The 14,557-nt window shown below is 45.3% G+C and overlaps 1 protein-coding gene across 1 annotated transcript in view; it reads right to left on the bottom strand.

The window, feature by feature from the left end:
• Positions 1-1,761: 1,761 nt before the first annotated feature.
• The window catches only part of LOC102875890 (arachidonate 15-lipoxygenase-like), a 15,838-nt gene continuing 3,042 nt past the window's right edge, over positions 1,762-14,557 (bottom strand). The window contains exons 2-14 of the mRNA XM_006899082.1: positions 13,975-14,179; positions 13,685-13,766; positions 13,456-13,578; positions 13,208-13,311; positions 12,851-13,011; positions 12,099-12,242; positions 10,512-10,721; positions 4,492-4,578; positions 4,239-4,408; positions 3,978-4,099; positions 2,344-2,444; positions 2,048-2,215; positions 1,762-1,941 (exon numbers count right to left, since the gene is read on the bottom strand). Coding sequence (XP_006899144.1) covers positions 1,762-1,941; positions 2,048-2,215; positions 2,344-2,444; positions 3,978-4,099; positions 4,239-4,408; positions 4,492-4,578; positions 10,512-10,721; positions 12,099-12,242; positions 12,851-13,011; positions 13,208-13,311; positions 13,456-13,578; positions 13,685-13,766; positions 13,975-14,179 — 1,857 coding nt within the window. The remainder of the gene's footprint in view (positions 1,942-2,047; positions 2,216-2,343; positions 2,445-3,977; positions 4,100-4,238; positions 4,409-4,491; positions 4,579-10,511; positions 10,722-12,098; positions 12,243-12,850; positions 13,012-13,207; positions 13,312-13,455; positions 13,579-13,684; positions 13,767-13,974; positions 14,180-14,557) is intronic.

Raw genomic sequence — 14,557 nt, 5'->3', positions numbered from 1 at the left:
AAAGCAGAGAATACCAGAATAACGTTTACTTCTGTTTTATTGACTATGTAAAGACATTTGACTATGTGGATCATAACAAATTATTGATAACACTGAGAAAAATAGGAATCCCAGAGCAATTGTGTTATGTATAATCTACACCTAGATCAATTAATAGTTGTCTGAAAAGAACAAATGAATAGAACAAGGTTTAAAATCAAGAAAGGTATGCTTCAGAGTTATATAATTTCTCCATAACTATTCAATCTGTATGCTGAACAGATAATATGAGAATCTGGACTATATAAAGAAAAATGTGGCTTCAGGATTGGAGGAAGACTCATTAACTACCTGTGCTATGTAGATGGCACAATCTTACCTACTGAAAATGAAAGAGGACTTGAAACACTTGCTGCAGAAGATCGAAGAGCTTTAGATATGGATTGCTGGGAGGATAGAAAATATGCTAAATGGAGAAAAGATTAAAGTTGCTACTGATTTCATTTTACTTGGATCTACAATCAACACCCATAATAATAGAGGTCAAGAAATCAAAAGACCCGTTGCACTGGGAAAAATCTGTTCTCAAGGACTACTCCAAAGTGCTAAAAAGCGATGACAGCAGTTGAAAGATTAGAGTGTGCTTGATCCAAGCCATGATTTTGTCCAATTGCTTTCCATGTACCTGAAAGATAGACAGTAACTAAGGATGACTGAAGAAGAGAGAGAGAGAGAGAGAGAGAAAGAGAGAATGATAGAAGGATGGTAGAAGAATCAATGTCTTTGAGTCCTGGTGTTGAAGAAGAGTTCGGAATATCCCATGGACTGCCAAAAGAACAAACAGATATGTCTAGAAGGAAGTGTAACCTTATTGGCAAGGATGGAGTAACTTTGTCTCTCATATTCTGGGCATGTTGCCAGGAGTGGCCAGTCCTTGAAAAAGGACGACATGCTGGGAAAAGTGGAGAGTCAGAGAGAGGAACCCTCAACAGGATGGTTGACATAGTGATTCTAGCAATAAGCTCAAGCATATCAGAGATGATGAGGATGACACAGGATAGGGCAAAGCTCAGAGCTGTTGTTCATAAGCTCACTATGAGTTGTAGTCAGTTTGATGGCACACAACATCAACAACAACAACAACAACATATCACTCAGCAACATTTGACCTCATTCCATCCATATTTTCTTTAGTACTTCACAAAGTCTTAATTACTATTTTTTTTCTTATGTGTGTACCGTCAAATCAGATCTGACTGGTACAGGAGATTGTCACTCCTTCTTCAGCAGAGCGTCCGATGGATTTGAACTGTGCACCTCTGGGATTGCAGTGCAGCTTCTTGCCACTAGGTACCAGAGCTCGCCAGTCTTAATTATTTTTAATGGATTCATAATATTTCATTATGTGAATGTATCCCAGTTTCATGAGCCATTCCTCCATGGGTGAGTACATGGAATGTTTCCAACTCTTTGCTATAGGTGATCTGCTTCTAAAGGGCGCAGCCCTGAAAATTGTCCAGCACAATCAGAAACAACCCAATGCAACAGGTTTGATTTCAGAGTCTTGTTTTTATTACTTTGCTTTTAAAATTATCTAGGTTACAAAGGAAGAAGGAAGAGAGATAAATGTCTGTGGATGGAGCATTTCAAGTGGAAATCATTCACTGGAGGCAACTGAAAAGGTAAGGAGAGTGGGGATAGGAAGAGGGCAATCTTGCAAGAGCAGAACTGACATCACTAAGCAAAGAGGTTGTGAATGAAACAATGCAGGGCTCAGGGCACTCAGATGGCCACACTGTTTTCCACCAGGCTGGGCCGCAGGTATTCATAGGGCATTTCCAGTTTCTCATTCCGGCTCTCAATTTCCTTATCCAGGATAGCCAGCTCCTCCCTGAACTTGGTCAGCACAGCTTTGGGCTCAGGATCTGAGAAATACTCCTCCTTGTGCTGGCCCAGAGCCACCTGGGATGGAGAGAAAGGAAACTAAGAGACTAACGGCCACCAGCCACTTGTGTGCATCACCTCCCACAGAGCCTCTCTGCTCAGGACCCAGACACTTGGCTCTCACCATGTAGGGCTGGCGTCTGCCCAGTTGCCAAGTGATAGACATCTGGAGAGAGGCCTGGTGAACGTTGGGCAGCGTGGCCATGACTGTCTTCAGCGTTGCATCCTTGGTGGTTGGTGGGGGCAGCCGCATTGTACAAGGCGTGTTAGGGACCCAAGTGAACCAATCCAGCTGAAGGTGAGTCAAGTGCATGAGGTCAAGGTCTACTGGGCATGAAAACACCTTAGCCCTCCTGCACACAGGTCCCCTCCTCCCTCCACATCTCACATCTCAGCTGCCACCTTGTGGTAAGTACCTACCTGACCCAGGTGGATGGAGGAGTGCTGGCCAGTGCAGGTAAAGATGCACATAGTGACAAAGTGGCAAGCCTGCTCCCGCGACTGCAAGGAGTTGGGAAATCCTGTAAGGGACAAAGAGTGACAAGAATTAGAAGCTGTGAGGACAGGGACAGAAGCAGAGCTCAGAAAGTCACAGCAGAGAAGGAAAAACAGGAGTCAGAGAAGGGACCAAGACTTCTCAGTAAACATTGTGAGAACTGACAAGAGAGTGTGAAAGAGGTCATAGGGAGCTCTCCTGGGAGCTCTCCACCCCACTCAGTGGTGTGCTAGAACTGGCCCACACAGGTTAGAGCACTTTCACATAGGCTCAAAAGAGCAGACTTTGTTAAATTTGCAGGAATTTTGCAAGCTTATTGACTTCATAATATTGTTGTTGTGGTTAATATACCTTCGTGTTGGAACCAACTCATCATTGATTCTCCAATGAATTTGACTTTACAGTAGTAGCTTAGTGCCATTATGTAGATTAAAATTACCCTTGATGGGAGTACTTAAACCTTATTCTTGTTGTGATGTGCCCTCGAGTTGCTTGTGACTCATAGTGACTTTATGTAAAACAGCTCTGAACTCTGCTTTCTCTTGAGCCAACCTTATTGTTTCTGACTCATCCAACCCCATTACTCCAGTCAGAGTCATTCCATCTCATCAAAGGTCTTCCTCTCTTGATCTGTCCTCCACCTTTCCAATCATGAAGTCCCCTTCCAAGGATTGGTCTCTTCTTGCCCAAAATATGTCAGACAGAGCTTCAGAATTCTTGCCTCCAAGGAGCAGCCTGGTTTCACTCTCTCTGAGAAGAACCTGTTTCTTCTTCTAGCAGTCCATGGTGTATTCAATACTCTTCTTAAACACCACAGCTCAAGGGCATCAATTCTCCTTCTATCATCTCTAGTCATTGCCCAGCTTTCTGATGCATAGCAAGTAATTGCAAAGACCATGGCCTGCAACAAGCACACACACCTTGGTCTCTAGACTGGCATCATTGCTCTTCAGTACTCTGGAGAGGTCCCTGACAGTAGACTTTCCCAATGAAATTAGTCTTTTAATTTCCTGGCTGCTGGTACCAAGAATGTTGATTGTGGAACCAAGCAAACTGATTCTGTTAACAATCTCAATCTCTTTATTGACTATCATGATGCTGGAAATTGGTCCAGTGGTGAGAATCTGTTTTCTTGATGTTGAATTTCAATCCATATTGAAGGCTGCAGTTCTTGACCTTCTGCAGCAAATGCCACAGGTCTTCCTCAATTTTGGCAAGCAAGGTTGTGTCATCTGCATAATACAGATTGTTGATATCTGCAGGTTGTTTACATCTTCGAAATGGACAAATCCTGCCAATCAGGGCTTTTTACTCCTAAAGAATGTGTTTATAAACTTCCACTGGCACTTCTGCTCCCATTGGATCTGAGACCTAAAGAGGTCTGTGTACATGGGATAGGGTCTTATTTCTGCCTACAAGAGCAATAACTCTAGGAAAGCCCTTGGGAGATTTCATAGAGGTTGCAAATTTTCTGGAAGATTCCATAGAGGTGGATTTCCACACAGGTAAAGAGAATTCTGGGGAGGTTCCTAGACCTCAGGTCAGGAGGGTATCTTACCTCGATCCTGCGCCCCTTGCAGCCCAATTTCAGTGATCTCCCGACACCAGGCCTGCAGCTCGAGGTCGTCTTTCACAGCTGAGTCCGTCTTATAGTGCAGATTCACAATCCCCTCCACATACCTGCCAGCCACATGGGGAGAAAGCTGGAGCTGACAGAGAGCCCAGGTCCCCCACTCCTCACTCGCACAAGCAGGTTAGCTCCCTCCTTGAGACACAGACCTGCTCCCCTGCCCTTCTCCACCCCTGACCCCCAGCTCACCGATAGGTGATCTCCCAGAGACGCAGTGCATCCTGGCCATAGTAGCATGACTTGACTCCCAGGAGCCCCCGGTCAGCCAAGTCTTCAGGGGGACAAAATGAACCATAGGTAAGGGAGGCTCCAGCTCGCTTGAGCAGCTCCACATGGCCTCCTCCACCTGTGCTCACCACCTGAGGAGGAAAGTCGGTCAGCGCTAGCTGCTCTGAGCCCTACAGCTAGGCGGGACCCAGCATTCTCCTTTCTCTTCTCATACCTGGTCGAAAACTCCCATGTCAGAGACCAGCCCAGACCTGGCCCGGACGTTAATTTCCAGGGTGTATCGAAGGTGAGGAATGACAAGCTAGAGGGAAAAGATCAACGTCAACACAGTGTCATGTTTTTGTAGGAAAAAGGGCAGAGAAAGGAGGGAGGCTCCCTGTCTTCAAAAAAGGCATAGAGCTTAAGTCAATGGTCCATCAACACTGAAGATTTACTTACAGTTGAATGGCATCTCCTACTTTCACGGAGCATTGACTTATTAATCACTTCAGTAAAGCATCTTCTTTTTATTTTCATATACGATTGTTCCAAGTCTAGTCTAGTGTTTCTTTTTACTAATTACCCCAGCCTATGATGGTGAAGGGGGAAGCTCAAGCTGCTCTGAAGGACTTGGAAAAAAGAAACACAAAACAACAAACAAACAAGGCTCCAGGAATTGACAGCACACCAATTGACATATTTCAACAAACAGAGGCTGCCTGGGATATGCTCACCAGGTTGTGCCAAGAAATCTGGAGGACAGCCACCTGGCCAACTGACTGGAAGAGATCCATATTTTTTCCCATTCCAAAAAAAGGTGACCCAACAGAGTGTGGAAATTGTCAAACAATATCATTAACATCACATGCAAGCAAGATCCTGCTGAAAATTATCCAAAAACAACGGAAACAGCACATCAACATAGAACTGTCAGATGTGCATGCTGGGTTTTGAAGAGCCCATGACACTAGGGATATTATAGCCGTTGTTAGACGGATCTTAGCTAAAAGCAGAGTATCAGAGGAGTGTATATCTGTTGTTTCATTGACTATGCAAAGGCATTTGACTGCATAGATCACAACAAACTGTGGCTAACTCTGAGAAGAATGGGAATCCCAGACACTTTATTGTGCTTATGCAAAACCTATACTTGGCCAGGAAGAAGTCATCAGAACAGAGCAAGGAAACACTGAATGGTTCAAAATCAAGAAAGGCATATGCCAGAGATACATCTTATCTTCATACTTTTTCAATCTAGATGCAGAACAGATCATTCGGGTAGCTGGGCTCTATAAGGAAGAATGTGGCATCAGAATTGGAGGAAGACTCATCAACAACCTGTGTTATGCAGATGACACAACCTTGCTTGCCAAAACTGAGGAGGACCTGAGGGATTTGATGCAGAAGTTCAAGGACTGTAGTCTTCAATGTGGATTGAAGCTCAACATCAAGAAAACAAAGATTCTCACCACTGGACCAATTGCCAGCATCATTATAGATGGTGAAAAGATTGAGATTGTTAACAGCTTCAGCTTGCTTGGCTCCACAATCAACATGCTTGGTACCAGCAGCCAGGAAAACAAAAGACAAATTGCATTGGGAAAGTCTGCTGTTAGGGACCTTTCCAGAGTACTGAAGAGCAATGATGCCAGTCTAGAGACCAAGGTGTGTGTGCTTGATGCAGGCCATGGTCTTTATAATTATTGCTGTTCATCAGAGAGCTGGACAATAACTAAGGATGATAGAAGAAGAATTGATGCCTTTGACTTGTGCTGCTGGAGAAGAATACTGAATATATTGTGGACTGTTAAGACAATAAACAGGTCTGACCTGGAGAGGGTGAAAGCAGGCTGCTCCTTAGAGGCAAGGATTTTAAAGCTTCATCTGACATACTTTGGGGATATTGCAAGGAGGGACCAAGTCCTTGGAGTGGGACATCATGCTTGGCAGGGTAGAGAGACAGTACAATAGAGCAAGACCCTGGATGAGATGGATTGACTCAGTGACTGTGAAAATGGGGGTAGGTGTGTCAGTGATGATGAGGTTGGCTCAGGATTGGAATGGTTCAGATCTTTTGTTCATAGGATCACTGTGAGTCATAGTCAACTCAAGGACACATAACAACAATATATAAAATATTGTACCGTATGTGCATCTATACACCAAAAAAATAGAAAATATTTTATCCCTTCCACCAAGAATTATATTAGGCTATTCTTGCTGTTATGTACCATCAAGTTGGAACTGACTCATAGTTGACCCTCCGGTGAGTTTTCAGAGGAAGTTAATTGCACTGGAGCAGACTTTCCATCTTTCTCCCAAGTAACAGCTGGTGAGTTTGAACCACATTCCTTTGGGTTGGCAGCTCAACTCCTTATCCCTAAGCCACCTGAGAGAGTGTATGCATTTGCCCCTGCTTGTTTCCCTATCTTCTCCTTCCTTCTCCCCTTTATCCATTATACTTGCCTCCTTTCTGCTCTTCACAGATGTCAAGCTCATTCTGTGCCAGCACTTTGCACTGGTTGTTCTCTCTGCCTGAAATACTGGGCCAAGGCCTTGATCATCTCATGAAGGCCTGACTTCTTAAAGTCTCAGAGTCTGTCAGCTCTTAAAAGTGACATTCCAAATGACCCTATCCAAACTCTCCATCCAATCATTTAGCACTATATCACCCTGCTTTAATTCTCTAGATTGTACTTACCTCCACTAGAAGTTATGCTCTTTACTAGCTCATTAGATAAAAATTTCAAAAGTTCTGGACCTCATCTGTTGTTTTTTGTTTGTTTTTTTTTAACATTGACATTTAGGTTTTTGCCACATACAAGGCACCCTATAAACTGCTCTAATGGATGGATCATATGGTCTCTTCTTAATAAATCAGGCTAATGCTATCGGTCTGAAGTTATCTAATTGACCTATGTGTTACTAGAACTCTTCAAAGAAAGACTGGAAACAGTATTTTGCATTATGTGCATGGCTCCTTCTGATTGGATGACATTGTCAATCATTTGCATGTAATTTATATGTTGTTATTGCTGTGAGGTGCCCTTGAGGCCATTAGGACTCGTAACAGCATGAACAACAGATCTGAACCTTGCCCCATCCTACACCATCCTCAAGATCTCTGACGTGCTCAAGCCCATTGTGTCAGTCTATCTCTTTAAAGATATTCCTCTTTTTCTCTAACTCTCTACCTTCATGATGTCTCTTTCCAAGGACTGGTTTCTCCTGAAAATATATCTGAAGAAAATTAGATGAAGTTTTACCATCTATGCCTCTAAGGAGCACTGGCGCTACTTGCTTCAAAATTGATTTGTTTCTTCTTTTGGAAGTCCACAGTCTCTATTCAATACTCTTAGCCAATACCAAAACTCAAAAGCATTTATTCTTCTTCATTCTTCTTTTTTAATTGTCTAGCTTTCAGATGCATAGGAAGCAACTAAAAAGGCCATAACCCGTATCAGGTACACCTTGGTTTTTACACTGGCATTCTTTGTTCATTGGACAAATCAGCTGATTTCCCCAATATCTTTTGATTTCATGACAGTTATTACCACTGGATGCTGACTGTGGATACAAGTAAAATGAAACATTTGACATCTTTTCTACATTTATCCTAGTGTTGTCTATTGGTTCAGTTGTTGTCTGTTGTTATGTGCTATCGAGTCAACTACAATTCTTAGAGACCTTATGAAGAAGAGCTCTGAACCCTGACCCATCTCGGGCTAATCTCACTGTCTCTGACACTCCTGCCCCTATTGCCACAGTCACTACATCAATCCATCTCATCCATGGTCTTGCTCTCCTGTGCTGACCCTCCACCCTTCCAAGAATTATGTCTTTCTCCAAGGACTGGTCCCTCCTGGCAAAATGCCCAAATATTGCTTCACAATTCTTGCCTCCAAGAAGCAACCTGGTTTCATCTTCTCCAAGACAGAACTATTTGTTCTCTATTGGTCCAGTGGTAAGAATTTTTTGTTTTCTTAATGTTGATACCATGGTCTTTGCAATCACTTGTTATGCATCAGAGAGTTGGACAATGTCTAGGGAGGATAGAAGGAGAATTGATGCCTTTGAGCTGTGGTGCTGGAGAAGAGTATTGAATGTACCCTGAACTGCCAAGAAAACAAACAGATTCATCCTGGAGAGGGTTAAACCAGGCTTCTCCTTGGAGGCAAGGATTCTGGGGCTCAGTCTGATATACTTTGGACATGTTGTAAGGAGAAACAGGTCCTTGGAGAGGGACATCATACTTGCTAGGGTGGAGGGACAGCACAGGAAGGGAAGGCCCTCTATGAGGTGGATTGATTCAGTAACTGGGGTAATCGGGATGGGTGTGTCAGAGGCACTGCAATTGGCACAGGAGAGAGCACGGTTTAAGGCTGTTGTACATAGAGTCGCTATGAGTCACAAACGACTCGACGGCGTATAACAACAACAAACAGCAATGTTGAGATGCAACCCATATTGAAATCTTCAGTCTTTGATCTTCTGCAGTAAATCCTTTTTCTACTTATTTAGCTTTTTTAGTAAAGTCTTTTTCACTTTCTGCAAGCAGTGTGTTGTATCATCTGTATAATTCAAATTGCTGGATTTTCCTTCAATCCTGATGCTTCATAGAGTCTAGATTCTTGGATTATTTTTTTCTCAGCATATAAACGGAATCAGTAGGGGGGAAAATACAATCGTGATGCAAAGCATTCCTGATTTTAAACCATGCAGTGTCCCCTTATTCTGTTCAGACAACTGCTTCTTGGTCTATATATAGATTTTGCATGTACATAACTGTTCTAGGATTCTCATTCTTCTCAATGTTAGCCATAATTTGTTATGATGCACACAGTCAAATGTCTTGTACACTACTAAACATCTTTCTGCTATTCTCTGCTTTCTGCCAAGATCTATCTGACATGAGCTATGATATCCCTTGTGCCATGGCTTCTTCTGAATCCAGCTTGGATTTTTGGCAGGTCAGTTTTGACTCGATGGTACACAACAACAACCAACCTGTTCATATACAGTTGTAACCATTTTTTGGAAAATTTTCAGCAAGACTTTACTTGCATGTGATATTAATAATATTCTTTGATATTTTCCATAGACTGTCATTTTTTTTAATGGACACAAATACGGATCTCTTCCAGTCAATCAACCAGGTAGCTGACTTCTATATTTGTTGGTAGAGACTGGTGAACATGTTCAAGGTTGCATTTGTTTCCTGAACCTCAACTGATACTCCATTAGCTCCTGAGGCCTTATTTCTTTTTTTCAATGCCTTCAGTGCAGCTTGTCTGTCTTCCTTTAGCCCTGTGGATTCTTGCTCTTGTTCTGCTTCCTTCAATGGTTCCATGTCGGCCGATTCTTTCTGGTACAATAACTCTGTGTATTTCTTTAATATTCTTTTTCTATTTCCTGAGACACTTACAATTTTGCCTATAGAATCCTTGCACGTTACAACTCAAGGCTTGAATTTCTTCTTAGTTCTTTCAGCTTGAGAAATGATGTGTTTTGGTTTTCTAACGCCAGCTCCTTGCACCTTTCATTATAACACTTTGCTTTGCCTTCTTGCCTTGTCCTTTGAAATCTTCTGTTCAGGTCTCTTACTTCAGCATTCCTTCCCCTTGTTTTGGCTTCTTTTCATTTCAGTGCAGTCAGGGTCTCCTTCCGACATGTGTTTTGGTCTGTTCTTTCCTCCATGTCTTTGTCATGCCCTTTTGCTTTCATCATGGATGAGATCCTTGAAGTCATTGCACCACTTATCTGGTTTCCTGTCTTTAGTGCTTAATGAGTCAAACCTAATCTTAACATTGTACCTTTACATATGCTTTGCAAGTGACTTGTCATCAGTCATCTCTAATTCAAGTTGCCTCCCAGGGCTTTCAATGGCTGTTTTTTAAAATAACACACAAAGGTTTTCTCAGCCCTTTCTAAGAATCTCTTAATGGGACTTGACTTGCCACCCTTTCAGTTAGCAGCTTGGTGCATTAACTATTAGTACCACCTGAGACTTCTAACAGGCTGCATGGGTTTCTGCTTTGCACATGAGAAGAGAAGGGCTTTTTTGCTTCTTCCCCCTAAATTCATGTTCACCTCCCTGGTTGAACAGGCATGGCCAGCAGTCTCACCCTTTGCTGGTCTGCCTTTTCATGGCTGATTCTCCCAACACGCTGAGTTCTGCACAGGGGTGCCTTCAGAAGTGGATGTACCATGAGGCAAAGAGAGGAACAGGCAGGAGAGCAGGGAATGAGGTGGTACCTTGAAGATAGGATGGATCGATGGCAGACATCTCATGGTGGCCACAGTAAATACCTCAGCCATCAAGTGTCCCCTCAGAAGATGAGACTGCAGCTCATGGAGCTGGAAGTCTGAGCTCCGGACCCAGCACTTGGCCAAGAGCCAAACCATCTCAGGATCTGTGGGCAGAAAAAGGGGTGGAGGGGCACCTCCTATGCGTGGCAGCTGGAGCTGTCAGACAGAGAGAAGGGAAGACAGGAATGAGCACAGATCCTCAACAGCTTCCTCCTCGCTAGCAGGTTTAACTGTTCCTTTCTTCCTCCAAATCTGCTTGGCTGTCTCCAACTTACTGCTCCTGCCTCTCTCTCTGCCCACCTACAACCATACCCTGTCTTTGCCTCCTTTTCTACCCATTCAGTTTACTCAGATTGTGCAAGTGTGTCTGCCCTCAGCTTTCTCCAAAAACCACTGTCCCACTGCCTTCTCCAGGACCCACTTCCTGTTTTTCACTCTGTTCTGTGTAGACATGATCCAAACAACTTACTTCCTTCATCCCATGCTCTCTTCTAGAAATCTCAGCCTTTCTCTGATCTTCCAAAACCACGTCTACAGATATGACTACTAGGTCCTCAGTTCTCGGGACCTGCTAGACATTACAATCCCAAAGCATTCCCATTACCTCCAAAGTGGCCAGAAGGCACACCACGGCAACTTTCCTTCTTCTTATGTGCCTTATTTCTGGGTCTGTCCTGTCCACACAAGCACCTTGCCTGGCTCCTCCCTTTCCTCCCTCTTTGTATCCAGACCAGTTCCATCTTCCTCTGATCTCCCATCTACCTCTGCCTTCCACCCACCTTCCCCTTCCACCCCCACCACAACTCTCCCTCATCTGATCCCATCACTTCTGCCTGGGGCAAGGAAGTAGCATCCTACCCAAAGCCCTATATGTACCATCAATCTTGGGAGACTCCAACACATTCTGAGAACTCATGCCTCTTTGGCAGTGGCCTTCACCGCTTCCCACATTCACCCTTGTGAGCTTGGCATCCAAAGTCCACCATAGTGTGGCCCCTTTTACCTCTCATGTTTCCCTGACTACCTTCAATGAGAGGAATAGACACAGTGACTGTAGCAATAGGCTCCAGTATGTCAAAGATGATGGCACAGGATAGCAGAGAGTTCAGATCTGTTGTTGCTATGAGATATATTTGACTCAAAGGCACCTAACAACAATACAGCTCAACTATCCACTGATCCTCTCTTTACTCCTCATGTTCAGTGTCATCTCAGCTTCTCAGGATAGTCAATCCTCTCCCTGTGGAGAAAGTCCTTCCCCTTCCTCCTGCTTGTCTAAATTCTAGCCATTCTCCATGGCTCACTCATGCCCACTCCACCTCAGTGATCTTTCCCTGACTGTCTCTGGAATCACAAACTTTCTCAGTTTTCTAGTCGCTTATTCAAACTTACTCTCCATCTAGATTGAAAGACTTCAACATGAAAGGCTATATCTATTTTGCTTCTTCATGCCTCCCACAGTGCCATGGCACAATCCCTTTGCAAAGTGAACTTGTAGGTGCAGGGCTGAGCTGGGAGGTCCTGGGGCCTCACCTGGATGACCATGGGCAAGAGTTTCCCATCAGGCTGAAGCTTCAGCATGACCAGAGGGGCTGCCAGGTGCTGTTGGCTACACAGGATGACATTGGCCTTGATCCCATCCAGCAAGGAGTAGTCAGCTTCAAACAAGGTGCCTCCCTGGAATAAGGAAGGGGCAAGGGCTGTCATCAGTATAAGGCATCTTCTTCCCACTCTAAATCCCAGAAGGGAGAAGAAGAGGACAACTAACTAGTTTCTGTCATAAGTACATATCCTGCAGCAAACCAAGTGCTTACACAATCTTTGTTTATTCCTACTGGCCACGGTTCTATAGAAGATGTTGAGAGTGGTTGAGTGTTTTACCTAAGCTTATGAGCAGCAGATCCAGGATTCAAACCAAAGTCTGACTTACTTCATAACCCCACGTGAGTGCTCTCTATCAAACACCTCATGCTGACTCTTAATTAACATCTCCATCCCTGAAGACCCATATCAATCCCTGAATCCTTAACACCAAGGCCCAGTTATAGTTTCTCATTTTAACTGTCTCTCAACCATCCCTTCATCCTGTGCTCTCTCTCCACTGAGAGGAAGGGAGGGGCAGGAGCTGTTCTCCTGAGGTGAGGAAGGCCATGCTGCTGCCCATGTCCAGGATGGGTCTCTTGCAATCAGGTGGAAGCCCTACCCACAGCAGCATGGCTGATGCTGATCCCACCACATGCCACTCCATCTCCATCTATGGCTTCCTAGGCCTCTTCTATCCCTACCAGAAGTTCCTTCTCCAGCTGGGCCTGCAGCTCCTCCATCCCTGGGGGGAACATCAGACGTTGTGGAAGACGATCAGAGCGTCTGAGAAGCATGGGGTTCGCACCATTGAGAAACTGGTACCCAAATAAAGCATCCTCCTTCCAGGAATCCCGCACTCGTTCTGTAAAAGACATTGATTCAGCGTGTGGGTGGGATCAGAGCTCCTGTTCCTTTTAACCCCCACTGAACCATCCCCATCCCTACTCCCATCAGACCTCAGCCCACCTCAAGGACCAGGTCTGGTTCTTTCCATTCCCCTGGGTTGGGTGGGACCTGAGGGGGAGGCTTCTGGGAGAGAAGTGGGATTGGAAACTGACCAGCAAGCTTGCTTTGGCCACACCAGAAAATCCTGTTGAAGTCATCTAGATCATTCCAACAAGTCAGAATATTTAGAGAATCTTTGATAGCGAGGTCTGCCAGTCTTTAAGAAAGGATGAAACAGTTTGCAAGTTAGGCTGGAAAACAAATGTTCTAACCACCTTGGGCTAGCCCAGCCCTGTCAGGCCATGCCCACCTGCCTCTTGGAGGCCAGGGTGCCTCCCTCTCACCCAGCTTCTGTTCTCACCCTTTAGCCAGTGAAGTCTCAAAGTCAATTCTTTTGTCCTCCAGGAACCGCTCATCAACAGGGAGGTCACTGAGTTTGGTGCCAGCCACATTGAGGATAAGTCCATCTTTCCAGTTACCCCACCTGTGGAGGTGTTGGGGAGGGAACGTTTTCAGGCCTTGAGGCTTTGGAAGTGTCAGCAAGGACTTAGAGGTCTGGAAATTTGGGGGCTGGGGAGATATAGGCTAACCTGTACAGTTTCCGTCTCTCTTCCAGCTCTTCCTCCCTGTATTTCCTGAACAGACCTTGAGGATCGTCAACTACAGTGCGACCTAGTAAGTAGGAGGTGGAAGTAGGGGTATAGATAGTGAGGCTTCTGAGGGTGTCTCCATCCATGCTGCACTCCAGCCCTCTCTGGCTGGCTCCCGTGGGAATCACTTTGTCCCCTGGGTGCAGCCCAGGCGACCCTGATCCTTTTCCTCCCCACCTCCCCTCTCCACTCTCATTACATCTCCCTCCCCAAACCATCCCCATTCTCACCGATGCCCTCGGGCAGCTTCAGGATGCCATCTCCCTCCACCCAGCGGTAACAAGGGAACCTCAACTCAGCGTCGCTGTTCCCTGGGCCCTGCACTGAGATCCAGTTGCAAAACCAGGCGTCATCCTTAAGGAGGCGCCGTTTACGCAGTTTCACGAGCAGCAGCGGCCCCAAGTACTCGGCCACGTCCACCTTGATTTCGTCTTCCTGCAGGGGTCAGAAGAGACCCAAAGTCAGAAGAGGACGGGGTGCCCTAGCTGAGGAAGTCCTGACCCCCACCCCCCAAGACACGCACTTCAGCTTCTGCTGGAGCTCTCGGAAAGCTGCGCAGAGGGATCCGGAAAGAGAGGGCGCGTTTCCACCTGGTGGCCCCAGGACCCATTCCTCCCAACGAATCAATCATCAATCGGGGGAGGGAGAATGGGGAGAGGAGCCTCTTCTCTCCAGTCTACACCTCACCCTCACCCCAGGCCGCCACTGTGCTGAGTGTTGTGCTGGCAGCGGATCCAGCGCGCCCAGAAGCGCAGAGTTAAACCCAGAGACGACCTGCTTAACTTGGTGCTGAAAGCTGTAAAAAGTCCCCCG

Source organism: Elephantulus edwardii, unplaced genomic scaffold (genome assembly GCF_000299155.1).
Source record: "Elephantulus edwardii isolate Elephantulus edwardi_28Jun2011 unplaced genomic scaffold, EleEdw1.0 scaffold00246, whole genome shotgun sequence".
Classification (NCBI taxonomy): Eukaryota; Metazoa; Chordata; class Mammalia; order Macroscelidea; family Macroscelididae; genus Elephantulus; species Elephantulus edwardii.
The sequence above is the reverse complement of the archived record's forward strand: the minus strand, read 5'-3'. Positions and strand labels throughout refer to the sequence as shown.